General features: G+C 53.4%; 1 protein-coding gene and 1 long non-coding RNA gene across 3 annotated transcripts; one reads left to right on the top strand and one right to left on the bottom strand.

The window, feature by feature from the left end:
- Positions 1-840: 840 nt before the first annotated feature.
- VWA1 (von Willebrand factor A domain containing 1) lies at positions 841-24,376 on the bottom strand. 2 transcript variants are annotated; one of them, XM_069034785.1, is made up of 7 exons: positions 23,278-24,376; positions 15,259-15,379; positions 10,276-10,839; positions 5,090-5,368; positions 4,349-4,621; positions 3,135-3,404; positions 841-2,530 (listed from the first exon to the last, which is right to left on the bottom strand). In XM_069034785.1, exons 2-7 carry the CDS (start codon positions 15,329-15,331, stop codon positions 2,490-2,492), a joined length of 1,500 nt encoding a protein of 499 aa, XP_068890886.1. In that variant the 5' UTR covers positions 15,332-15,379; positions 23,278-24,376; the 3' UTR covers positions 841-2,489. The 2 variants fall into 2 exon arrangements, with proteins under 2 accessions (XP_068890886.1, XP_068890885.1); XM_069034784.1 differs by lacking the exon at positions 23,278-24,376 and adding an exon at positions 15,457-15,537.
- On the top strand, positions 15,542-19,647 carry LOC138121348 (uncharacterized). The gene is made up of 3 exons (XR_011156170.1): positions 15,542-15,840; positions 16,384-16,560; positions 17,822-19,647. It is a non-coding gene; the product is annotated as an uncharacterized lncRNA (long non-coding RNA).
- Positions 24,377-25,736: the final 1,360 nt, after the last annotated feature.

The following is a 25,736-nucleotide window of genomic DNA, read 5'->3' on the forward strand; positions in this document are numbered from 1 at the left end:
AAAGACAAGATAAAAGTCTTTAGAGAAAGGGAGTGAAGGGAAACCCATCTGTGTGCTGGTTTGGGATAAAGAGCAAGATTTCCCTGGAAATCAGCTCCTAATCCAACTCCTCGGAATGGGGAAGATGAGACAGAAGCTTCCAGAGAAGGGGAGCGCAGGGAAACACATCTCTGTGGTTTTGTGGGATAAAGTGCGGGATTTCCCATGGAAATCGTCTCCTTATCCAACTGCTTGGAGTGGGAAAGATGATAGGGAAGGCTTTAGAGAAGGGGAGTGCTGTGGAAGTCAGAAACAGGTGGAATTCTGCAGCCTGAAACGTAAAATGTAAAATGTAGAACACACCCGGACCGTGCCCAGCCCTCAGCAGCAGGCTGGGGATGCCCCTCTGGGGTCTTTTTTTTCTTTAAATGTTCATGCTTCTTCCCAAATGCCCACTTAGAATCATGGAATCAAGGGATTTCCTGAGCTGGAAGGGACCCACAAGGATCAGAGTCCCAACTCCAAAAATCCCACCCTCTGCCTGAGCGTGTTGTTCACAAATATTTACCAGTTCTGCCAAGATTTCTGGGACTTTTACTCTTTGTCTCCTTGTAGAGCAATTCTTACTGGAACTGAGGCTTTATCGAGACCAACATATTTCTATTTTTATATTTCCAGCACATTTTTGAGGGATGGGGGTAAAGCTTTGTGTAAACCAGATTATGAAGTCACGGGTAAAACACTTCCCAGTCTTTTAAAATTATGGTGATTTAACAGGGTGATCTCAGAAGCTTTTCCCAACTTTAATGATCCTATGAATGCCAGCTTTTTTTTGCCCTGGAACAAAACCCAATTCACAGATTTGCCATCAAGCACAAAGGAACCATTCAGCAGCTCTTGTATTTATATTTAATTGTCTTCAAAAGGGTGTGTTACAACCGGGGGGGGGGGGGGGATGACACGTTAATGTATTCATAAACTATGCAGGGAGTTGTGCAAACTTAATTTCTGTCCTACAGCAAGAACAAACAAAATCATCTCGTTGCATGAGCGGTTCCAGGGGCTTTATCATCCCTTCAAGCACAGGCTCCACTGAGATTAATCAGTCACAAATGCACATTCCAAAGGAGGACACAAATCACGTGAAAATCTCTTTACAGAGTTAATGAGTGACTCACCTCCCTTCGATCCCTCTCTCCTGGACAAGACAGCCCAAGGAAAACGCTCCAGAAAGGTGGAGATGAAGGATTCAGCTCTCAGGAGACAAGGTCAGGGATAAAAGTTCCTCTCAGCTCGGAAAGGAGCTGTTTTAAGAAAGGTTTGTGATGCTGCATGGGGCTCTCCAACAAACAGCACAGCTTCAAAAACAACTTCCACATGTAGGACAAATAAGCAATAAACTTAAAATAGAGCAAGTGTTACTGAGGGAGGGTGTTCCCACTGATGCTGGGGTTTAGCAGAGAACTATCTACATTTCTTTACAGCCCTAAGCCCTGAACTTTGAAACCATTTGCTTGGTCACTAGGTATTTATAATTAATTTGTCTTTCTTTTTTCTCCCAGCTCCCCTTTTCCAGAGTGGCTTAGCAACAGCGAGTTCAAGCCTGGGGCCGAAAGGGAAAGAATCAGATTTACTCTTCTCCCTTAAAACCCCTGATTTTTAAGTGTAGCTCAAGCTTAGCACTGGGTGGAAGCCCAAGACAAGACACCAGAGATGTGCTGAGAGTGTTCAGAGTGCAGAGGAATGATAGTGCTGGAGACTCACTGCCTGTAATTAGTCACAGAACAAGCTAATTAATCTCCATGAAGACAGCAGGACTCCCATTTGGTGAAAAGAGGTTGCAGGAATGCCAGAGCAACCCAGTGCTGATGATCCAGGCAGGACCACACTGGTGTTTGAATGAGAAATAAAAATAACTGCTTTAGATGGTCTTGTCTGGCTTTTCTGGACTCTTGGCTGCTCCCTGAGGGCTGAGAGCCCTGTAGGGACCTGCTGGGGAAGCACATTCCCAGGATTTTTGAGTTTCCTGCTCTCTCACACTCCAGGTTCCCTGGCTGTTGGCAGCAGGAATGGCTTTGGCCACGTGGAATCTTTCTGAGTGCCCTGGATGGAAGGCCAGGGCAGCAAACAGTCAAGTCCTGAACGTGTTCAGAAGCTGCAAAAATGAAACTGTCTCGACCTTTAATAAATAGAGAACAGGCAGCAAGCAAGCCATAGTGAGGATCCACCACTTTGCCTTGTGTTTGTTATTTGTCAGGCGTGTTTCTACACAGAGGGTACAGATTTGGCATCTTTTTAGTCAGAATGGTTGCTCCATCCAGCCAAGCCACGCCTTTGAGCTTCGGGAGAGCTTGGCTGGGGACAGGCTTTGGGCTGGACAAGCAGGACACTTCAAGGGACAGCACAGGCTGGGAGATGAGGTGTTTTCCTCCCCTGACTCCTCCTTTTCGTCCAAGTCCTTGTCCAAGCAAGATCCCTTGCTCTGCTGGGAATCAGCTCGCTCCACTCTGTCACGCTCTCTGCGTGTGCCTGTATCCTTGGGCCTCTGTAGCTGGAAGAACACAAGGAACATCATGTCAGCTTTATCCACATCTGAGTCAGAGCTCTCACCCCCGTGGGCATGTTTACTCTCAGTCCAGCCCCTTGTTGGGAAAAAGGGGCTTCTGTGGAGCTTCTGTATAGCTTCTGGTTATTTTTACTCCATCCTATCAGGAATCCTTGAACGTCCCTCACAGAAAGTGGTTTGTGGGCAGCAGAAGGAAGAAAGAAGAAGTGTTGTGTCTTAGTAACCCATCTTTATCAGTGGCTTTAATAGCTGCCTGTCCCCTGGAAAGTGAAGGGCAACCAAGGCTTCAAATGACTTTTAAACAGCACTTCCGATGCCCATGCCAGCTTTTAGCCTTATCCCCACCCTTGTTATCCCAAAGCAGCTCCAGGACTGTCTCCACTGTACACTTTCCCCCTCCTGCCTGCAATCAACTCCACTAGGAGGAGTCTTACTCCTAAAAATGGGGGAAAGAGCCCAACTTCGGTCAGTCCCTGTGGGGAAGCAAGACAGGTGATGAAGCACAGCATATCCCGGCCCTGAGTGCTCCTCTGTGACCTCAGGGCTTCTCAGGATCCTTGTTTACGGACGTGCCTCGCCCCCAGCTCACCTGGCTGCCTGTGCACGGTGCGGCAGAGCCTCTTGCCGGGCTGGTTCCTGTACACGGGCTGGACACACACCTTGCCGGTGGTGCCCGAGGGCAGGTCGGTGAGCAGCACGCTGTGCACCTGCGGGGACACGCTGAGCACCGAGGAGGGGCCGCTCTGCCGCCGGCACCGCACGCGGTAACCCAGGACAGCCCCGTCGGCAGAATCCCAGGAGGCTTTCAGGCTGCTGGGACCCACGTCCTCAAAGCGGAGGTGCCTCACCTTGGAGCCCTCTGGGGAGAAAAGATGCGTGTTAGTGCAGGACGTTGTGCCAGGGTGATCCCTACAGTTCGCTGCTCCCTGTGCCTCCCGAGGGGAATGCTGCCAGCCAGCCTGGGCTTTGGTGTAGGGATAAAATCACCCTACATCTCCCTGCTGAAAGGAGCTCGGCCTAATTAGTCCTTAACTTTGCCCTGGTACCAGCATAAGATGCTTTTTTTCCACGCTGTTAGACACCGGCAGTCACATCCCACACCCTCAGCTGTGTCATCCCCTGAGCTCCTCACTCTTGAGTCCTGATAAGAGCCAGACTTTGCCTCCTGCAGTATCTTCACAGGTACTTCTTAGAGCACAAGGTTCTGCTCATTAAACTTCTACCCCTCTGATGCCAAGTCACACCAAGGAACAGGCACAGAGGGGACAGGAGGGAAAGGCACTTCTCTTTCTTCTTTCTTCCCCAGCAGGCTGGGGATGCCCTCTGGGGCCTTTTTTTCTTTAAATGTTCATGTTTCCTCCCAAATGCACACTTAGAATCATGGGACCACGGAATATCCCAAGCTGGAAGGGATCCACAAGGATCCAAATCCTGGCTCCACACAGCACACCCCAATAATCCCACCTTTCTTCTTTAGGGAGAAGGGTTTGTGATGCTTCATGGGGGTCTCCATCTTCTATCTTCTCCCTTCTTTAGGGAGACTCCTGGATCTCCAGTTCTGGTTGTGACTGCAGCAGCAGCTCGGCCATACCCCATTGCAGCTGTCACTGTGTGTGTCTGGTTCTCCTTCGGCCCTTACACATCAGCTACATCCCAATGGCACATCCAGAGCTGCTCATGCAGCTTCCCCCATTATCCCACCCCAGTGACTGGATTCACTGAGTCCTCTGGCCTCACCTAGAGGCAGGTGACCCTCTAGGGACACTCCAGGGACTCCTTGTGCTGCCACTTCCCCTCGCTCACCTTCCTGGGTACAGGCTTTGGCTGACAGGGACTTCTCCTTCCCAGATCTATAGATTGCAGTCACTGTCACCAGGTAGGTGGTGTTGGGTGCCAGGTGCTCCACCACGGTGCTGTTGTGCCTCCCATCCACCTCCAGCACCTTCACTGAGTTCCCTGGGAGTGGCCCATACAGGACCTGGTAGCTGACCACGCTGTCCAGCACAGGAGCCCAGCTCACGTGGAAGCTGTGTGGCCCAGACTCTGAGATGAGAACCTGAACTGGGCTGATTTCCTCTGGAAGCAATGGAAAGAGATGTGAATGAGGATGTAATGAGTGTTACTGACCTGCACCATATTGGGCTTGAGTGATGTGGCATTAAAATCATCCCAGCAAGCGGATCACATCACTCACATCACACAGCTCAGCCCAAAGAAAAGGGTTTCTCTACCTGGGCAGAACAACTCAGCCAGAACTGTTCTTGTGTGCAGAAAATTGATATTGTGTACAAGCCCACCTTGACTTTGCCACCCCTGCCCAGGTCTTCAGTTTGACACTTTTTTCCAGGCTGCTACCCAGCATAAATCTGAGTTATTTTCTGCACAGAGAAGCTGCTTCCTGCTCCAAGTGCTCCCCCTCTCCTTCCCTCTCAAACCCTTATGTCGTTCCAGCACCCTCCATCTGCACCTCCTGCCTCAGGTAGGAGACAGGGATCATCTCCTTGTCCCCAAGGAGGGAATGTGTCCAAGCCATGCCCATTTTACCTGCCAGTGTCGTGACCCTTGTGGTCTGGGTGGGGAAGTAGTGCACGTTGGATTCAGGAATCAGAGCCACCTCATAAGTGGTTTCTGGTGCAAGGTCGCTGAGCACGAGGCTGGTGTGAGCCCCAGACACCTGCTGTGTCCTCTTCCTTGCCAGGTCAGCTGCTGGGGCATATTCCAGGGTGTAGTAGCCAGTTTCCTGGGAGAGAAGTTTGGGCCACAGCAGGCGGAAGCTGCTCGAGGTGATGTCTGTGGCATGGAGCCTGTTGGCTTGGATGACATCTGGAAGAGGGACAATGGCCAGAAATCACTGCTGACATCAACACCCAGAACATGGAACACCTGCAGCCCCACAGCCCTTCTGGATGCGAGATGCAGCTGGCAGCATCAGTGTCACCAAATCCCTGTGGAAATCACCCACCAGTGAAACCAAACCACTCAATTCCTGTATATGAAGCAGCCCAGAGTGTGAAGAACTCCATTTCTCCCTGCTCTCTGCCAGTGCCCAGTGGCCAGGAAGAAGGGGCAGCAACTGGGGACTGCCCAGCACTGCTGAGCCAGCTGGACCCATCCCAGCTGAGGTCACTCCTTGCAGGGCTTCACAGAGCTCCGTTGTTCGGTGACATTCAACACTCAGAGCCCTCTTGTGCCACCTCACCTCTCCCTGCCCCTGCACAGAGGCTTCTCTTCAAGGCTTGTGCTACCTTTGAGTTCCAGACCCCAAAGGCCAGGCACAAAATACCTCTTGTGATGCTGGGCAGCTCCCTCAGCTCTCCCAGCTCCCTCTGCTACTTGACCCTTCCAAGCCTATTTTGGGCTGAATCCCACTGTTCTCTGGTCTTCCAGAGGGGCAGAAACATACAGGACTTTTTTTCTAGCACCAGGGAAATGACATAGGAGGACAGGAAGATGCTCTTCTGTTTTTAAAGGATTTTTAGGGCACCCTGAGCTTTGAAGTCTTTAAATCCTTAAGATAGAACCTTCCAGCTCATGCTCAAACACTCACAGAGCTCTCTCTAGGTAGTTCTCACTGGCTCCCCATTGCACAGAGGTAAAGGTAGGCACAGAATTCCTCCCAAACCTGCAAGATGGGGCTGCTTTGCACTCCCAGACTTGTCCTTGAGCCGGGAGAGGATCAGCTCTCCTCCTCCGAGCTGCTCCGAGGCCCTGCCAGCTTCCCTGTACCAAATAAAACAGCCTCAGTTTTTCCTCTGAGCTGTTCCCTGGCTCTCTCAGGCAGGCAGGAACATTTCCCTGCTCCATGCCCTGCCTGCTCCCATCCCATCCCAGCCAGCAGCACTCCACCCACTCGGAGGGTGGGAGGCAGGATCAGCAGTCCTGGGGCACTGCACCCTTCTGTGAGCCCCACAAACACCAGGGGCCAAGCCACGAAGGAACAGGGAGCACAGGAAAGGCCTCAGTCCTGCCAAAAATCCTGCCAAAAGCTCAGGGAATGGAAATAAGTGAGCTTGGAGGCAAGGACACTGTGAATAAATGGGGCAGAGCAAAGGACAGGGGGCAGGAAGCCCACAGCGAACAGCTCTGCCCCTTGTTGCCAGACCCCAGATGCCTTCAGCATACAAAGAGGGCAATAAACCCCAGAAAACAGATGTCCACAATGTGATTCCCAGCCCCTCTGTTCCCAGAGGGAAGCAGCAAGTTAATATCCTGTGCTGGACCCAGCCAGTGCCTGCCTGGTGACACTCGGGGACAGCTTGTGACACACTTTCCCTCTACCTCCTGTCTCTTGGTGACTTGAGACACCACTTTGCAGCCACGAGTTTGTTGGCATCCCATGAACTCTGGAGATGTCAGGATCAGACTTGCAGGAATGCTGCTGGTTTCGTGATGAGGGTAGGAAATGCAGCCAGGCCAAAGAACCTGTCCTGATCTGGGTCCATGGTCCCCCCTCTGAGAAGCTGCAGCTGGGATTTGGCACAAATCACTCAGGTTTCCTGGTTCTACTTCCCTGCTTTGATACGAATGGGGGGAAAGTTCTGATTCTGGGAGAGGGGACAACACTTCTCCATCGCCAGGGTGGACATTCAGGGTCTGAGATCACCCCCTCTGCTCACCTGCTTGGACTCGGTGCCAGGTGAGGACAGCAGAGCACTCCAGGCTCAAAGCTTGCACTGCAGCAGGAGCCACGCAGGACCTCATTTCAGATCAGGAATGCATTGCCCTGAGCACGTGTGGGACGTGGTGATGCTTGGGGCCTGCTGGGCACGCAGGCTCCTGCAGAGCTTGGCTCAGGAGGTGGTGCCAAAGGCTGGGACAAGTCGGTGGCCTCAGCTCAGCTGGGCTGAGTGCAGAGCGGGTGGCTGCAGGCACAGGACCTGATGTCACCTCCCAGGAATGCCTTGGTTTCACAACACTGGGGGGTCCTTCCCCAGGACAAGAGCACCAAAAGCCATATTTTGGGTACAAATAAGATGCAACAGAAGGAGCCTGAGCTCCTCCGTAGCCTGAGAACCTTCTCTTACTGTTGGGAAGGGTGGAGATTCCTGCCAGGAGCCAGCTGTGCCATAGCCAGGCTGGCTGGGAGCTGTGGCCTGCTGCATTCTGCAGAATTCTTCCATGTGCCAAGGAAAAACAGGCAGTGGACACACCCATCCATCCCCAGCCCCCATCCTGCACCCCTGCACTGAGCAGCAGCAGCACTGCAGCTATTTCAGGTCCACCACATCTCAGGAGTCTCTCCCTGTGGAGATTGAGGCTTCTCAGCCCACCTGAGGCAGCAGCAGCAGCAGCTTGGCAGGAACCCCCGTTGGAATATCTGTGGAGCAGGCACAAACACCTCATTCCTGGGAAGGAGATGGAAGGAGGAGACAACTCTTGACAAAGCTTGTTTGTGCCTCTGAGAAAGCCTCCACTGTTTCTTAACAGTAGCAGGAGATGCAGATAAGAGAGCAGTGATAACCAAACCAGTCTGGGCCATTCCAGAGCTGGAAAGGCCTAATTCCTGCTTGCCAAGGATCCTGCCTGTCCCTGCTATCCCAGGAGGGGTGGTGATTGAGGGCTGCCTCCTCCAGGTAGGGAACAGTGGATTTAAGTGGCTTTATTAAGGTGCAATCAGGTGCTGTGACCAGTGTCTGGCACTTTGCTTGAAGCACCAACCCCTGGATTCACGTGGGAATCTCACCTTCCATTAAAATCCCAGCCTAGCAGATTTTAGACCTGCTGGACGCCCAGAATACTGCCCTCAGGCACAGCAGGGTAGTTGTGACCTTTGCAGATCTTGTGATGTTTAAGACAGCCTTATCTGCAGGAGAATTCTCATTTTTTGGGAAGCTGTTTTGGATTCAGGATGCTCTAGACACTAAATCACCACTGGAACAAAATCCCTGGGGCTCTGTGGGGTGGCTGGGCCAGGAGGAGAGCTGATGGTGCTGCCCAAATCTCATGTGGGAGAGAAGTGGGTGTTTTTGGGGGGAGAACACAGTCCCTGGGAGTGGTTTTTCAAATGATTGTGATTGGAAACAGGAAGGAATTGCTGCACACAGAGGATTCTGTGGAAAGGGTTACTGGGGCACTGAAACCAGCTCCAAACCACCTCACACAGCAGAAGTCAAGGAATGAAATCAGGATTTCCAATGGAGACAGAACCTCCAGAAAAATCTGTGGGAAGTCTGCAAAGTCACAGTAACTCCCTCAGCATTCCAAACAAATCCAGAGGCATCTGGGAGGCTGAAGCAAGCCCCAGGGGCAGTGCCCCTGGCAGTGCCCTTGGCTTCCAAAGCCTTTCCTGAGGCCCAGATCATGGCTTTGGGTCTCCTCAGAGCCTTTCCTGGGGTCCAGATCATGGCTTTGGGTCTCAGAGCCTGTCCTGGGGTCCAGATCATGGCTTTGGGTCTCCTCAGAGCCTGTCCTAAGGCCCAGATCATGGCTTTGGGTCTCCTCAGAGCCTGTCCTAAGGCCCAGATCATGGCTTTGGGTCTCCTCAGAGCCTTTCCTGAGGCCCAGATCATGGCTTTGGGTCTCCTCAGAGCCTGTCCTGGGGTCCAGATCATGGTTTTGGGTCTCCTCAGAGCCTTTCCTGGGGTCCAGACCATGGTTTTGGGTCTCCTCAGAGCCTTTCCTGAGGCCCAGACCATGGCTTTGGGTCTCCTCAGAGCCTGTCCTAAGGCCCAGACCATGGCTTTGGGTCTCCTCAGAGCCTTTCCTGGATGCTCTAAAAACCTGGAGTGCAGGAAACCCCAGTCTGCTGCCTGTTCCCTCTCACAGCAACCACTACAGCTCTACAAGGAACACAGAGGTAGCACTTGGCCTGCTGAGCCCAGCGAGGCAGGGCTGGGCTGTTCTTCCAAGGGCTGTGCTGGCCAAGTCAGGCCATGGATCTGGCGGATGTGGAACGTGTTATAACAGGGGATTTATGGAACAAAAACATTCCTTTCCTATAGTCTCAATGCTGACAGCAGGCACCATCTTTAATTGTGTTTTGTAAGAGAACAACTGCAGGAGTTGGAGATCTCAACCCTTGATGGTGTATTTAGGGAGTCAGATCTGTCCTAGGCAAGAGCTGGAGGGAGCTGACAGGACCAGATCCTTGCCAGGCACACACATCCCATTTTGGATGTGTTCAACACGTTTGTGTTCCTCCACCTCCATCAGCTGGCACAGAGCCAGGCAACATTTTAGAGAAAAAAAAAAATCACCCTGAATGTGAAAATCAACTCAAGGAGCTCAGGCACTTGGTTTCCACCACCAGCAGCCTCTTGCTGAGGTGAAATCATTGCTTTTTGGGAAACCTTTGGTTAACAACCCGTGCAGGTGGGGGCATTTTCCTGCTCTGCCTGGGTTGTGCAGATGCCTGACCTGCATGACTCATTCCAAAGACTTGTGAGGTTTTTAGGAATTCAGATATTTCGCTGCCCGAGTTCCTCATTCCCAGCTGAACTCCTCACAGACACAAGTTCATCTCACCCACAGCTCTGCAGAAGGGAATTTGTCCCACTCAGTCAGATATTCCAAGGGGAATATATTTGTCCCACACCTCCCAGAACCTTGGTTTATACTTGCACCTGTAGCATTGTGGACAAACCCCCCCCAGCTTGCCAGAACAGCACTTTTGGGTCAGGATGATTTTGGGATGATTTTGGGAGATTCTCCCACTGCCCACCCCACAGAGCCAAACACGAACCTATCCTCAGCCCTGCTGCCACCTCCCAGTGCCCCCCACCCCAGCCTACCTAGGATGCCATCCCTGAGCTCCTTGGTGATGATGGGCAGGTCATCCACGTCCACAAAGTGCAGGTGTTTGTCCGAGGGCTGGCTGGCAGCAGCCGAGAGCTCCAGGAAGTTGCCGCGGCCGGTGCTCACGATGAACACCGTCACCCCCATGTCCTTCAGCAGCTGCATGGGCTCCGAGATGTCATCCGTGGAGAAGCCATCTGTCACCCACACCAGCACCTTGGGCACGTCTGGCCGGGCCCCAGCCTCGCCACTGAAGAGCTTTTCCTTGGCGTAGCTCAGCGCTTTGCCCGTGTTGGTGTCACCCATGAGCTGCCGCGTGTCCCGGATGGCTTTTCTCAGGGTGCCACTGGTCAGGTACTGGTCAAACGGGAACTCCATGGTGGGCGTGGTGCTGATGTGGATGATGCTGGTCTGGACGTCCCTGGGGCCAAAGGTGAAAGGGTGCAAAAGGTCCCACATGAATTCCTTGACCCTGGAGAACTCATAGTGGGAGACACTGGCAGAACTGTCCAGCAGGAAGAGGAGGTCTCCCTCTGTGTTGGAAATGGGTGGCTGGGGACCTGGCAGGGGAGAGAGAGGGAATAGTGTTAGGAGAATGGTGTGAACCCAAAACCTGCACAGGCACATGCTAGGAAAGCTTGGTTATCTCGTGCCAGGGAGAGGTGCTGGCTGAGACGACAGAGGCAGAACGGATCTCTGGGAACAACAGGAGAGATCAGACAGAGCCTTCAGAAATGGGGGAAGTTAAAGATGCCTGGAGGTGATTATTTACAAGGGCATGGAGTGACAGAGTGACAGGGCAAGCTTCAAACTGACAGGGAGGAGGCTTGGATGGGATATTTGGAAAAAATTCTGTGAGGGTGGTGGGGCCCTGGCACAGGGTGCCCAGAGAAGCTGTGGCTGCCCCTGGATCCCTGGAAGTGTCCAAGGCCAGGGTGGATGGGGCTGGGAGCAACCTGGGATAGAGGAAGGTGTCCCTGCCCGTGGTAAAGAGTGGAATGAGATGATCTCGAAGGTCTCTTCCAACCCCAGCCCTTCCCTGATCCTGTGACCAGGCTGGAGAGACCTGCAGCCCAGCTGGATGCCAGCCAGCCCCGTGTGACCCAGCACAGCTCACCCTGTGCCACAGACACTCCCCCGCAGCGCCCTGGCGCTCAGAGCCGAGCAGAAAACCAAAGTGAAGTCCAGGAATGACCACATCACCCAGCGGAGCTGAACTGTGACCGCACAGGTCCCTGCTCCTGGATCCCAGAGCTCCCAGTGGCATTCCAGCAGGGCTTTGCTTCGTGCTGCTGGCTGCACAAAGCAAGGCAAACCACGGCTCTGAGCTCTCCCCTCTGCTGGGACAAGCCACTGGTTTGGCTGGCAGGACACGGGGAGAGATCTTGGCAACGCGGGGTTGTTCTTCCCTCTGCTCCTCACCGGTTTGAGAAGTGTCCCTCGCTTCCCAAATGTTGCAACAAGCAGCTGGGAGAGCTTCTGGCTCTGGCAGGGCAGGGATCAATGGCCAAAGGACGCTGCTTGCAGCAGTAAACAACATGGTCATGTGCACAAGCACTGGGAGGGGAATTGGGAATCCACCCCGAGGGAGCAGAAATCCAGCTGCTGCCAGAGCTACCTGCATGAGGAACACCCGGGTGAGCACAGTGTGAGACACCAGAGAACAGAGGAGACTCATGGCTGTGTCCTTCTGTCTGTACCCTGCAGCTCTGGGGCACCCAGAGAGCCGGGCATCCCATTAGCATCCCTTAGTTTCCCCCATCACTCACTGCTGGGAATAGCTGTGTTAATTAGGAAGAGCCCCAGTCTGCCACCACATGGTTCTGCCTTGGTTAACAAAGCCAGCAGCTAAACCCACCGGCGGGCAGGGGTGCATTTTGGAGCTGAAGGGACCCTCTGTGGGTGGAGCAGACAGCTTCTCCTTCATTCAAACACCATCCCACCTGTAACACTCAGTCCTGCCTGAGATGGAAACAAATTCCTCCCATTCAGCAGAAAGAATCCATTAAAAAATCGAGACAAAAGCTCTCTCCCCCCCATCCGGAATGTGGCAACGCTTAAAAAGTGACTGGACACTGTCTCCCCTGTGCAGGTCCAGGCTTTCAATTCCCTCATCCTTCCTCCTGCTCCTTGTCCTGCATCCAGTACAAACATGCCATCCATGCCAGCGGTGGGGCCGTGGAGGTTTGGTACCAGCAAATCCCTGCTTACGCAAGCCGCTGCTGTTTTCAGGCACTTTCCTCACTTTACACCTCTTGGCATGGTGCCAGATGAGGATTTCTCACTTTCCAGGGGGGATTTGGAGGGAAAGGGGCATCCACGAGCACTTCCCTGCCTCCTGAACTGCCAGGAATAACTGCAGACCTCATCACTGCGCTCTGCCTGAGCCTGGGGAGTGACACGGGACACGTGGCAGGGTCCTGTTGTCATTCCCTGCGTGATGCCCGGTCAGTGCACTCGGATCAGAAGTGTTTTGAAGGGCTGGAGATGGGAGCAAAATGTCACTATGGAAACACAACGCTGCCTGCTGGCTTTTCCAGGAGGAAAACAGCTGGCCAGACTTCCCCGTGATGCTGACAGGAGACATCCGCTCGCAGAGCTCCCCACGCTCTCAGCTGGGAGCTGAACACACTCCACAAGCCTGATTTACACGGGCTTGGAGCTCGTGGGGCTCAGTTACAGCCAAACCAGATCATGTCCTGTCTGGGTTAACTGTGTTTGACATCCCACATTCGTCTTCTCCTCTCGCTGCTTGGCCACGCAAGGGAAAAAGTTCTGCAATGAGAAGGAGGCAGGAGGAACTGAGGAACACGGGCTGAGCTTCCTTGTGGCCCCTCTGGATCACAGTGAGAGGCAGGAGGAGGAAGGCAGCACCTCTCCCTGGCAGAGAATTGTCCCCCCAAGGCACCCAGGAGAGGTTTTACATTTCAAACCACGCCACAGGCCCCATGGGAGATGGGGACGTCACCTGCGTGATGAAGGGCTGACATCCACCTAGCACAAAATACTTGGGTGGTTGAAAGCCTTTGGAGGCTCCAGCTCACCCATGGCAGAGTTCAGGCTGAGAAATGGCCCTTCAGACAAATCCCAACAGCAGCAGGGGAGCTGTGCTGCCACCTCTCATGATCTTTCCAGGAGTTTCACTCTCTCTGCTGTTCTGGGATCGTGGAATTGTGCCAGTGCTTCAGAGAGCAGTAAGTGCAGGGTCCCCACAAAGTGTGTGTGGATGGGCCATGTCTTTATTTTTCACTCACAACAGCAACATCCCCATCATTTTCTGCTGATGCCAGCCCAGGAAACGACGATCAAATTCCATTTATCCAAACCCAAACTATCAAAAGGTTGTACTTTACACTGATGCAGCAGAGATCTGAACCTGGACCCCAAGAGGGAACGGGGGGAATTGGTGATTCTGCCTTGACTTTGTGCATGAATCCAGTACCCATTGCCCAGAACAATCCAATCTTTCCTGAGCGTGTGGAGGCACCAGTGGCCACCCAGCAGCTTCCTCACTTTGCCCACTGCACATCACTAACACACACACTTTGCCTCTGGAGCAGGGCACAGTCCCTCTGGAATGCCAGGGCTGGCTTTGTCACACACCCTGAAGCTCTGAGCATTGTTTAGAGAGCCTGGGTTGGGAAAATGCCACACAATCCCGGGGCAGCAGGATGGCAGGACAATGGGAATAGCTGCTGCCTGGGTGGACTTGGAGCACTGGGACAATGCCAGGAGCAGCAGCACCAGTCCTGCCCCAGGGAGGGACACTGGGACAGAACCCAGCACGCTGTGAGGGGTCTGAGCCCCAGCCTGGGACACTGAGGGACACTGAGGGACAGAACCCAGCACCTTGTGAGGGGTCTGAGCCCCAGCCCCAGCCTGGGACACTGAGGGACACTGAGGGACACTGAGGGACACTGAGGGACAGAACCCAGCACGCTGTGAGGGGTCTGAGCCCCAGCCTGGGACACTGAGGGACACCGAGGGACACTGAGGGGCACTGAGGGGCACTGAAGGACACTGATGGACACCGAGGGACAGAACCCAGCACGCTGTGAGGGGTCTGAGCCCCAGCCCCAGCCTGGGACACCGAGGGACACTGAGGGACAGAACCCAGCACCCTGTGAGGGGTCTGAGCCCCAGCCTGGGACACTGAGGGACACCGAGGGACAGAACCCAGCACCTTGTGAGGGGTCTGAGCCCCAGCCCCAGCCTGGGACACCGAGGGACAGAACCCAGCACGCTGTGAGGGGTCTGAGCCCCAGCCCCAGGCTCTCTGTGTACCAGCAGTACCCCAGCAGTCCGGGCTGCAGAGTCTGAGGAGCTCCTGTCCGGGCAGACACGAGGTTCCCTCTCCTTTCCCACTGGATCGCGCTTCCCAGGTGCAGTGAGAACCAGACACAACCTGCAGCCACAGGTTCTCCCCTGGTGAGCACAGGGCAGGACAAAACGAATCGCGGCAGCTCAGCCACCACGACGTGGGATGAGTCCCTGCCCAGGGACCAGGAATGAGACATCCATCTCCTCCACGTCCCTTTCCCCGCTGTCAGCTCTTTAGGACTGCCCCATTCTCATTTTCCATGAGCAGTATCCAAGAGAAAGCGTTTTAAAGAGGAGCTGTAATGATTGAATTACAGACATTAGCAAGAGAACATCGTGTTAATCACTGGCTTGACTTCTCTCAGTGCCTGTCCCCCAGTCCAGCGAGGAGGGAGGACTTTCTCCATATGATTTACTCTAAATTCTGCCAATTGGTGAAAGTTTGCTTTTCCCCACTGGAAACAAACGCGACAGAATTACTTTCCAATAGGCAATCGCAGACAGGTTTGTTTCTTGTACACAAGTACCTCTAAACACCTAAAGCAGCACTGTAGCCTCAGCTTTTATTCTGAAAAGGGTTTGCGAGGAGCTCTGAGGAGCAGGAGGCATGAAATGGGGTAAAGTACCGCAGGAACGCCTTCGCCTTTGCAGGCACTCACCTGGCTCAGGTGTGTCCTGTCCTGCAGCAAACCGCAGCCACAGACCAAGGGAGAGCACTGCCTTGGCCAGCATGGCAAAGCCTGGTCCTGGGCAAACTACCTTAAATCCGCCAGCTGGGCTCTGTGAAGGCAGAGGAAAAGCTTGAGATCAGTCATAGTCCGGATCCACCAGATCCCGGCGCGATCCCACTTCCATGCCTTGAGATCTCCGCCCGCTCCCCGCCGTGTGTTTTGCTGGGCTGTGGTGCGAGCTCTGGCTCCTGGAGGCAATTCTCCTTCCTCCCCCCCACTCCTTTTAGAGTCATAAATCCATCTTGACAGGAATAGCTGGAGGAGAGGCACACGCAGCGCTCCTGCCGCTCTTCCTCTGCCGAGTTAAGCTTGCCCCAGGAGCGGGGGTTCGCTGTGTGCAGCTGGGGCTGGTTTGGAAAATATATCCCTATAGATAAAAACTTTGGCCCTGCGAGGCACTGGCAGCAGGCCAGTTACCAGGGGGGGAAGAAAAAGGAAAGAAAAGCTGCGAGAAATCCAAAGCTCTCTGTTCTGGAATGAGCTGGAAGAAGGAAAAACACGTTTATAAAGGCAAGAACGAGTAGAAAGGCTGGGGAGCTGCCCTGCCCTGGGAATATTGGCTAATCTTCTGGGAGGAGCATTCCACAGGTCCTAGTGCTACCCTCCCACGGGCTAGGGGACACCCGGAGCCTGTGTCCCCTGGGGAAGGGCTGCTGGGGTCACCAAGGCACCCAGAGCCTGCGGGAAGGGGCTGCTGCCGGCTGGGAAAGGGCAGGGAGCACCATTGGGAATTGCAGCTGGCACAGGAACAGCCCAGGGATCATCTCCCTCAGCGTGGAGTTAAATGCGGGCTCGAGTCCGGGGTTCTGAGGGAAAGGGGACTCACAGCCTAAAGATAAACCCGTGATAAGCCTCTCAGTGGATGAGGGGAGAGGAACAAACACCAAAGATCCCAAGGTCCAGCCTCTCCGTGCCCCTTTGTGCAGGGCATTTGTGCCAGAGCATAAAGAAATCAAACCCAATCCCCCTTCCCGGGCTTGTCCTGCTCTCCTTGCACCTGCACTTGGCTCCCACTCATCAGGTGAGGTGACAACAATTCCCTTTCCCCTGTAGGTTTTTGCCTCTGGACAGGTCCAGGATGTTACCAGCAGAGGGAAAAGCTGGAAAATTACATCCAGTTATGAAGAGATCCATCGATCATCATCTCCTTAACATGGGGAGTGACCAGCAGGCCAGGCTGAAAGGCAGCAAAGAAGGGATGTCTGGAAGCTTTTGGGATTTTGGATACTGGTGAGCAATATTTCCTCCAATTTTATTTTCTCTCCCCCTGGGAACTGCAAAAAAAAAAAACAACTCAACAGGAGTTAGGGGCCAAGAAGAGCACAGAGTGGAAAAAAGTTGTATCCAAACTCATCCACCAAATGGAAAGTCACAACAGGCAGGAGATCCAATTAAAACCCATGGATTCAGACAGCTGAGGGCACTTGTTTGTGTTCCCCTCCCAGTCTGGGACCCATCTGCATCCCGAGGGAGCTGACAGCACCAGGCTGTTCCATAACTCAGTCCATGCAGCCCTGTGGTGGTGCCAGCCTCACCCAGGGGTCCATACAGGCTGGAATCAGCATTATCCCAGGTTTTAAGGGAATGGGATGTCCCTGCTCTCACTCTGAGATCCCCTCCGAGGTGGCACCTCCTCCTGAGGCAGGGAAGCTCCAGGCTCTGGTGGCAAAGGAGCTTCCAGGGGAAATGACACAGCAAAGCAAATCCCACACGGTCTGATCCCCCAGTGTGAGCAAATCCATCCATTCCTGCTGCACAGATTCCCACTCGATTCAGCAGCTGCTGCATTGACCAAGAAGGAAAAATGTTTTCCAAACCCCTGCTGAGTTCAGAACTTTCCCAGGCTCATCCTGGTTCTCTGCTGGTGTTTCTGTCCTTGCTGTTCTCCCACTGGCTGGATTCTGGAGCTGGGACAGGGCAGGGGTGGGCTGGAGGAAGCAGGGAATGGAGGTAATGGAAGGAAATCATCTCCATGTACCCACCTGCCCTAGCCAAGGGCTCGGGATGTGCATCTGAGAGCCCTGGCAGCCAGTCCCAGCACATTTCCAGCCCATTTTCTCAGCCCATTGTCTCCCATTTTTCTTTGTCCCATTGCAAATCCGTTTGTTTCTCATCAGCTGACCCAGACATCCACCTGCTCCCATCCCATCCCATCCCATCCCATCCCATCCCATCCCATCCCATCCCACCCCACCCCACCCTCCTTCTGCCCCATCTCCAGACCCATCCAGAGCCCCTTGATTAGGGCTGGTGGATACATGGAGATGATTTCCTTCCATTACTCACTTCCCAAGGAAGTGTTGCTCATCTTGGAATAATTCCCTGGTTTTTTGCCAGTTTATCCCTGAGGATGCCATTCCCACCCTGCAGCCTGGAGTCACTTCAGCCTTTATCTCCCTCTAAGTCCTGCTGGGATAGGTGCAAGCAGGAAAAAGCAGCCTGGAAAATAATTAGATCTTAAAGGGTTTGGGGTTATTTTTAAACTTTACAGGAACTGGCAAATCCTGTTTCCAGTAAGCCTGGTGCCTGTGCTTGTGCTGATTCTTTCCTGGATGCATCATGCACTCTGGAGCCAGAGGTGCCACTCCAGATTTGCTCCTGTTGAAATCTCAGCTTCCCATCACTTCTAAGCTCAAATTCTCCACCTGCCACGGGTTTGGCCAAAATTCCCTCAGGGTGATCCCCTTCTCCCTGTGCCAGGCTGCAGAACAGCTCAGGAACAATGGATAATTGTAAGAAAAAAACCTAAAAAAAAACCCAAATAAAACCACCACCAACCAATCCACCATATTTTGATTGTGATGTTGCTGGGGCTCAGGTATTTTGTAGAGCCCTCGGTGCCTGGGAAGGTTTTGGAGGTTGTTCTGCAGCTGCCGCGACGTTCCGGGGATGTAAACAATCCCAATTTCTGAAGAGATGCAACATCCTCTTCTCTGAGATGAATTCCTGCAGCTGGAACAAACAGGCTTTTGGGAACACAGCCTTGTTTGAGCTCCACATCTGCGGGTTTGTTTGGAGGGGCATCTATATATGGCAATTTGGAAAATCCCCGTTTGGAAAGGAAGCAAAGCAGCTTTGGGGGGGTGAGGAGGGTGAAAACTTCCCCTGGAACTCCAGGGAAGGCTTGTGCAGCCCCAGCACAGGTGGGAAGTCACCCAAGGAGCTGGGAATCCAAGTGGACAGATTGGGCTGGAAGGCCGGACCTTGCCCAGCTCTTATCAGCCCAGCTGTGGCTCAGAGGATGCTGAGAGCAACAGAAATACCAACATCAACTCCAGGTTTTCCCTCAAAATGACCAGGAGCAGCCGATCCAATGTGTTTCACACTTAATTTCTGCTCAGCTGCAGGCTTGTGGCTGAAAGGCACCAACTTCAACTCCCTGACCCCAGCAATGCCAGCCTGACTTCCAGCCCGGGCTCAGGCCTCACGTCTGCCACTTCTCAGTTGTCTCTGTGTCACGTAGGGCTCAGCCTCGAGTCATCTCTTATTTTCATTTGACTCCAAAGACAAACTACAAAAATAGATGTGTTTACTCGCAGCATGCCCCAGGTTTATGTTTCTCAGAAGATAAGCAGTGCTAGGAATGACTCCTCAGTGAGGTAAGGCCTAGCTTATAGATGATCTCTTTTATCCCAAAGCTCCCTAAAAAGCCACGCAGCACAAGAACTCAGCCACTTCTGGGTTGAAGAGCAGCAGCCTGAGCTCTGAGCCCTGAATTCTGGGTGCCTCAAGACCAGAGATTTAATTTTCTCCTTGCTCCTGCCTGGAGCTGCTGTAATTCCACAGCTGGAGCAGAGAACCCCTCACAGGGCAAACCAGGAGAAACAGCAAAGGACAATGTGGATCCTCTCTATCTCAGGGGCTCTTGGATCTCTCCTGTTGTCAGGGAGGTCAGAAATAGCCCAGTTCCTGTGAGGGGTGCCCTGGGCGTGCAGCAGCTGAGCTGGGAGCTCTGGGGTTGTCAGAACTCATCCCCCACCCCTCTGCAGAGATGCCAGTGCTGTCCTCAGGCAAGGAGGAGCTGGCAGGGGGATCTGTGCCTCTGCTTCACCCTCAGCTTTCCCTCAGCCAGGACGAGGAGGAGGAGGAGAAGCCTGAGAAACACCAATCCCCAAAAAACCAGGCAGGACACGGGCCCAGAAACACTGACCCCCCAAAAAACCAGGCAGGACACAGCCTCAGGAACACTGACCCCCCAAAAAACCAGGCAGGACACAGCCTCAGGAACACTGACCCCCCAAAGCCAGGCAGGACACAGCCTCAGGAACACTGACCCCCCCAAATAACCAGGCAGGACACAGCCTCAGGAACACTGATCCCCTAAAAAACCAGGCAGGACATGGCCTCAGGAACACTGACCCCCCAAAAAACCAGGCAGGACACGGCCTCAGGAACACTGATCCCCTAAAAAACCAGGCAGGACATGGCCTCAGGAACACTGACCCCCCAAAAAACCAGGCAGGACACGGCCTCAGGAACACTGACCCCCTAAAGCCAGGCAGGACACAGCCTCAGGAACACTGACCCCTCCCAAAAAACCAGGCAGGACATAGGCCCAGCCACCCTGGAGTGTCCAAAACTCCCCCAAATCCCAGAGTCAGTGCAACCCCACCCCAACACCAGGGCAGGGGGACAGAGATGAACTTCTGGAGCCCGAGGCTTTGCCAGACCCATGTTCCCAATCCCTGTTTGCAGGGGCAGAGCTGCCATAAATAAATGGGTGGGTGTTAGACACAAAGATCTGATTCCAGAGTGCCAGGAACTGCACAGGAGTGAGGGTACAAACATGGTTGAGCCCCTGAATGCCCCGAGCAGAGACCTGCTGGGTCTTTAGGACCAGCACCTCCTTCCAAAGACTGCAAGACTTGTGTTGAAAGCTTCAGGAGGCTTTGGGAGGAGTGGCTGATTCAGATCCCAGATCCCCACAGCCTGGCTGAACCAACTTTTCCATGCAGCTCATAATTCCTTGGAGTTCTCTGGGCATGAGTTTGATGGCTCTGAACAGGAGAGAACCTTTCATGTTTCTCCCTGAGAATCCCTAGCAGAGATACTCCAAGATTTTAAATTCCTGCTTCATTTCCTTCACGAGACAGGATCTGACTGCCTTTCTCCCAGATGGACCTCACTTTGCTTGCCAGGAACCCAAATAGCTCTGAAAATTGGACTCACTTCTAAGCAGTACAAGCGAGGTCTGCATGGAGTGGTCAATTTTTAGCCAAGGGCTATTCTTCAGAGTGGATCATTTTCCTTATTGCTTGACTTCTTTGCCCTATCCTCATCCTGTTAGGAAAGCCCAGACGACTGGGAAAAGCCAAATTTAAGAGACTCTCCTTAGAACTGAGTTTCCTGAGGAATTTCCACCTACGTAAGGAGCTGCTGCTTCCCCTCGAACAGCAAGTTCTCAGCCTCTCTCAATAGTTGCAGTCTCCTACATTTGTCCATCTGGGAGAGAGAAAAAAAAAGCAATTTGGAGCATCCTGCAGGGATGCAGAGGAGACTCCAGCATTTGGAGAGTCCTTGTTGGTCTGCAGAGAGGAGGCAGCACAGGAACAACCAAAGCAAAGGAGATCAGATTCCCTCCCCCAGGAGGCTGCCCTGGCATCTGTTTCTCTTACTTCACCTTCTGTCCCCGATTTCTGTGAATCCCTGCAGTAATTAGGGCAGATTTGCAGCCTCATACCACACTCAGGGCTCTGTCAGGATGCTGGAGGGCTGAACTAACCCTGTCACACCTTTTATTTGACCACAGCGCTGTTCCATCCATCTCTGGCTCCTGTTTCAGGCAGTGGTGGCCTCAGGAGAGGCCATCAGGGCATTTTTCCCCTTCCCTGGAGCCACAACCCCTGGGTGGTCGGGAACAGAGCAGCCCCACGGGAGAGCTGCTGCTGCCATCAGCTGCGTTTTAGGTGTGCTCCATTTTTAGGGGACTGTGCAAATCCTGCCAGGCTCTGAGCGCGCTGGGTGGGGGGAAGCAGCAGGGACAGTGATGGATGGGTCTCCGAGCACCCATCAGCCCCACATCCAGCCACAACAGGAAAGGGAAGCAGCGTGGGGCTGGGAGTTCCCATCGGGAGAGGCTCCTGGCCCCCTCTGGAAGCGCAGCTGCAGCAGAGCTGGCCAAGCTCTGCTCCTGCTCTCAGCCTGGAATTCAGAGTGAGGCCGATTTTCCATCAGCCTCAACACCCAGGTGACAGCTCCAGCTTCTCCACTCCCAGCTCTGCAGCCTCCTCCTTCTTCGCTGGGACCAGGGAAGCTTCAGTTTAGGATAAATCCGGCCCTAAAGCTGCCACGCTGGGGTGGAACAGCTCCAGCATCACTGTGGCTGCAGCAGAGGTGCAAACTGGGCCAGTCTGGGACAGGGATTTCCATTTATCTCCCTGCTCCAGGCTGCCAGAAAGGCACCAACCCTCATTTTCAGGGTTTATAACAGAGCTGCCCTTAAGGTAGCCTTTGCTGAGGGTTCACTTTGCATCTGGGGCTTTTCAGCCCTTCTCAGTAAGAGGCACAAACATGTGAGCAGGAACAAAGCTCGGAGCACAACAAACAATCCCCCTTTTTGTGTGAGGCCGGCAGGGCAGCTGGGGAGGGAGTGGGAGGGAAGGGAATGACTCCCTGTGCCGACAGCAGGGTTCCTCCAGCCCAGCTGACCTTGGCCAGCTCCCTCCCTGCTCCTGGAACGCTTGGGAAGTTGTCCCCCCGTGCTGGTTTAGTGTCAGAGGGGGCACAGCATGGGATCAGCTCTGAGTCAGCTCCTCCTTCGAGGCACCAATTCTTCATTTTCCACGAGTTCAGCGAGTTCTAGAGGTGCAGGTGCCTTGTGGAGCCAGGCTTTGGAGCACAGACAGGATGGGACAATCAACAGACTGCTTCTGGGGGCAAATCCTGCAGGAAAATCCTGCCTGGACATCAGCAGAGCCGAACATAAACCACAGAGCCCCATTCCCTACGCCATCACCCAACCCCACAGACTTTCCATAAGGGAATCTGGCCATGGGGGAAGAGCAGGAGCCTCACTGGGTGGAGTTTGGGGACATCATCCTATGTTATTCACCTGGAATCATTCCTGGAAAGGGCCATGCTGAGCTCTGGGAGGGCAGGATGGAGTGGCTGAGGGACTAACGAGGGGGATGAGTCTTGCTGCCATCAGCAAGTTGCTGTTTCCAGTCAGAAGAAGGCAGATCAGAAATCCTGTTGCATAAACCAGCGCAGGGAATTGAGGGCTCTGCTGGGAACTGCTCTGCCTGACATCCATCCCTTCCTCACTGCCAGCCTCACATCCTCCCACGTCAGCCTGGGGAAATAGCTGCCATTCCAGCAGCTCATGGAGAAAGAGGTGGCTGGGTGTGTGCAGAGCCACCCAAACAATTCCCATCTCTTTTGGGGATAAGAGACTTTTGTTCCAGAGCTGGGTGCTGTAATTCCTGAACGATGAAAGAACAACCAGAGCACAAATATTCCCCCACAAATGAGTGTCACTGTCAGACAGGAATGTCCTCTCTGCTCTCCACCCTTCCATGGGGACTCAGCTCCCTCTGCAAGATGAATTTGCTTTTTCAGCCAAGAGCCAAGAAAGAAGAGGCAGGTGATGTGAATGCAGAGCCCATCCACTCTCCCCACTTCCCAGCAGGAAAGAGGAATCCAATAGAATCCAGTAAGAAACATTACTCAAGTAGGGAAGGAATTGAAGTCCCCTGTGAGGGTTCTGAACATGTGGAAATCTGCCACTGCAGCAAATTCCTCAAGAATGGCCCTAAAAATCCCCCACCTCAATGGGATGGGGCACTGGGAATGCTACTAAAAATTCTGAGAAATGGGAACAGCAACAGAGGAGCAGCTGCACCCACACCAACACCGATCCTGTGCACTCAAATCCTGAAAATCTGCAGTTCCAGCTATTCCTCCCCTTCCCAGCTGCAGCCCTGAAGCAGGGAATGAAGGAGCACTCACCACCTCCACAGTCGTTTTCCCTGCTGGCTCTCAAAAGGACAACCAAAGCTGCCAAAGATATTTATATAAAAATGGGATGCAGGGTGGAAAACAGGGAGGAAAATCCTGCTGGAAATCTCAGGTGGTGCTGGTGCTGCTCAGGAGGGAAGCTGTGTTCGAACTGGGCTGCTCCAAGTGTGGGGCCTGCCCTGCTCCCTTCTCCCTGCTCCCTGGGCATGGCTGTCCCGCAGAGGAAGTCTGGCAGATCCTGTTTTGCAGAGTTCTCCCACACATGGGGCTTTTTCTGCCTCTGCTTCGCTTCCTGGCACCTGTCAAGGACGTTGTTGTCGGGATGCTTTGCCAGCAAAAGACACTCAGAGCTTCTCCTCCCATTTGTTCTCTCTCTTCCCTCATCTCCAGGACTGACAAACGCTTGGGAGGCCATGGCGAGCTGGGCAGGAATGGAGGGAACACCTGGAACGGGAGGGAGGGATCTCCCAGCAGGGTAAAAAAAAGGAAAATTGATGCAGAATGGAACAGTGAAAGTTTAAACAAAAGGGCTTTTTGCCTGCAGTCCCTCAGACTATCCATGTTACTACTTCCATCATGAATGCAGGCTCCCAAGACTTCTCTCCTTTCAGGGAATTCCCTACAAATCTCCAAAGCAGTGGTGGAATTCTGGGGGTTCTTCCCCCTTCTCTCCTGGCCCTTCAGCCCAATCCATGGCAGGATGTGAGGGGATTGCTGCAGGTTTCACCAGCAAAACCCACAGTGTTTTCACCCCACACGTCAGAGCTCTGACCCTGCCCAGAATCCAGCTTTTTTTCCAGGATTGCAGATCAAAAAGCAGACGGTTTCAGTGCAGGGATTCCTGGAATCATCTTTTGTTAGGGCTGATCGTTAATCAGGGGTGATGAGACTTTCCTGCGAGGCCGTTCTGCAAGGAGCACGGAAGCTGGAGCCTGGGCCATGCCATGGATCCTGCAGCATCCCAAATCCTTCTGGAGGATGCCAAGCAGGAATGCAGAGACCCTTTTGCCCCCATGATAGACCAGAGTGAGACACACGAGGGGTCGCAAACCCAAAGTGTTTTAATTTCTGGTTGTGAACGATCCAGACGTGGGAGGAACTCCAACAGTGACCTCATGGAAATGTCTGGTGCCAGAGGAACACTTGGCCAGGCTTTGGAGGGAATTTTTCTCGTCTCCAGAATGTTCATGGGGTTTTTCTGAACAGCCACATCCAGCAGGGCTGACGGGGAGATGCTGCATCTGTTTTGGAACAGCCGCTGCCCTGGGGTGCAACTCCATCATCCATGGATGATTTTCCTCTCTCCTTCCAGGCTTTCCTGGGATAAAAAAGGGGACTTGCTGGCCTCCAGTTTTTCCCACTAATGACTATTAGTGGGAATCTGCCAGTTCCTGTGGAATGGCTCAGCACAAACATGGCTTTGCTGCTTCCTGGTGGAAATGAGGGAATTCTGCCGCTGCAGCATTTGTACACCAAGAAATTTCCAACTGCTTTTTCCCAGCTCAAAGGGCACAACAAACCCTGTCCCCCATCGCTGCTGTCTCGATGAGACAACCCCAAAATCTCACCACACCTTTGCCAGCCACATTGGTGTGGCTAAAATCATGGCAAGGAGCAGCAAGCTCTTAAATGATCAAAGCAAACACCAAAAAGCCCCGTGAACAAAGGGCCCTTCATCAAGGAACCGAGCAGCTGAGGTGAGTTCCACCCCCAGGACCTGTGCAATCCCAAGGAAAGCTGATTTTCCAAGTGCTGACAGGAATTGTCTGGCCCAGGTAGGCGGAGCCACGCCCAGGTAGTGAGAACAAACCAGAAGAATGTTAACAGAGTTATTCACACCCTTATTCAGCTGAGTGACATCTTTAATTGCAGAATTTAAACATTGGTTTTCTGTCTTCCCCCTGCTCCCTCTGTTTCTGTGGGATATGGAGTATGGAATCATGGATAAGCAGGAAATCAGGGGTTTGAATGAACCCTCTCCCTGTCACCTGGAGTAAAATGCTCTGGTGCTCCGAAGCACTGACTGATTTCCTCTCCGTGCTTCATTTTCCTGTGGATTTCTGAGTATCTGGAGGGTTGTGACTCGAAGGAGTATCCCAAGCAGAGTGGATTTCCTGGTGCATCCAGCTGAGGCTGGGTCGGACTCCACAGCAAACGAAACGTGTTCGGCAGCAGGTGAAGGGCAGCTGGTGCCTGCTTGAGAGAAAAGTGCTTTTTGTCACAGCATCTGTCCCCAAAGCTGACACAATCCCAGCCTCCCTCTCCAGGGGTCGAGACCTCTGAGGGGAAAGGCAGCGTGAGAGAGGGGAGCCAGCTCCAAGAAGAAATAGGAGCTCTCCACAAGCAGTTTGGTTGGATTTCTTCCCTCCTTCCCACGCCCTGGTGGGGTAAAGCCCAAGCTCCTGGCAGGAGAGCCAGGCCCTGCACAGCTGAGCTCGTTTAGGGCAAGG

Source organism: Aphelocoma coerulescens, chromosome 21, assembly GCF_041296385.1.
Source record: "Aphelocoma coerulescens isolate FSJ_1873_10779 chromosome 21, UR_Acoe_1.0, whole genome shotgun sequence".
Taxonomy (NCBI): Eukaryota; Metazoa; Chordata; class Aves; order Passeriformes; family Corvidae; genus Aphelocoma; species Aphelocoma coerulescens.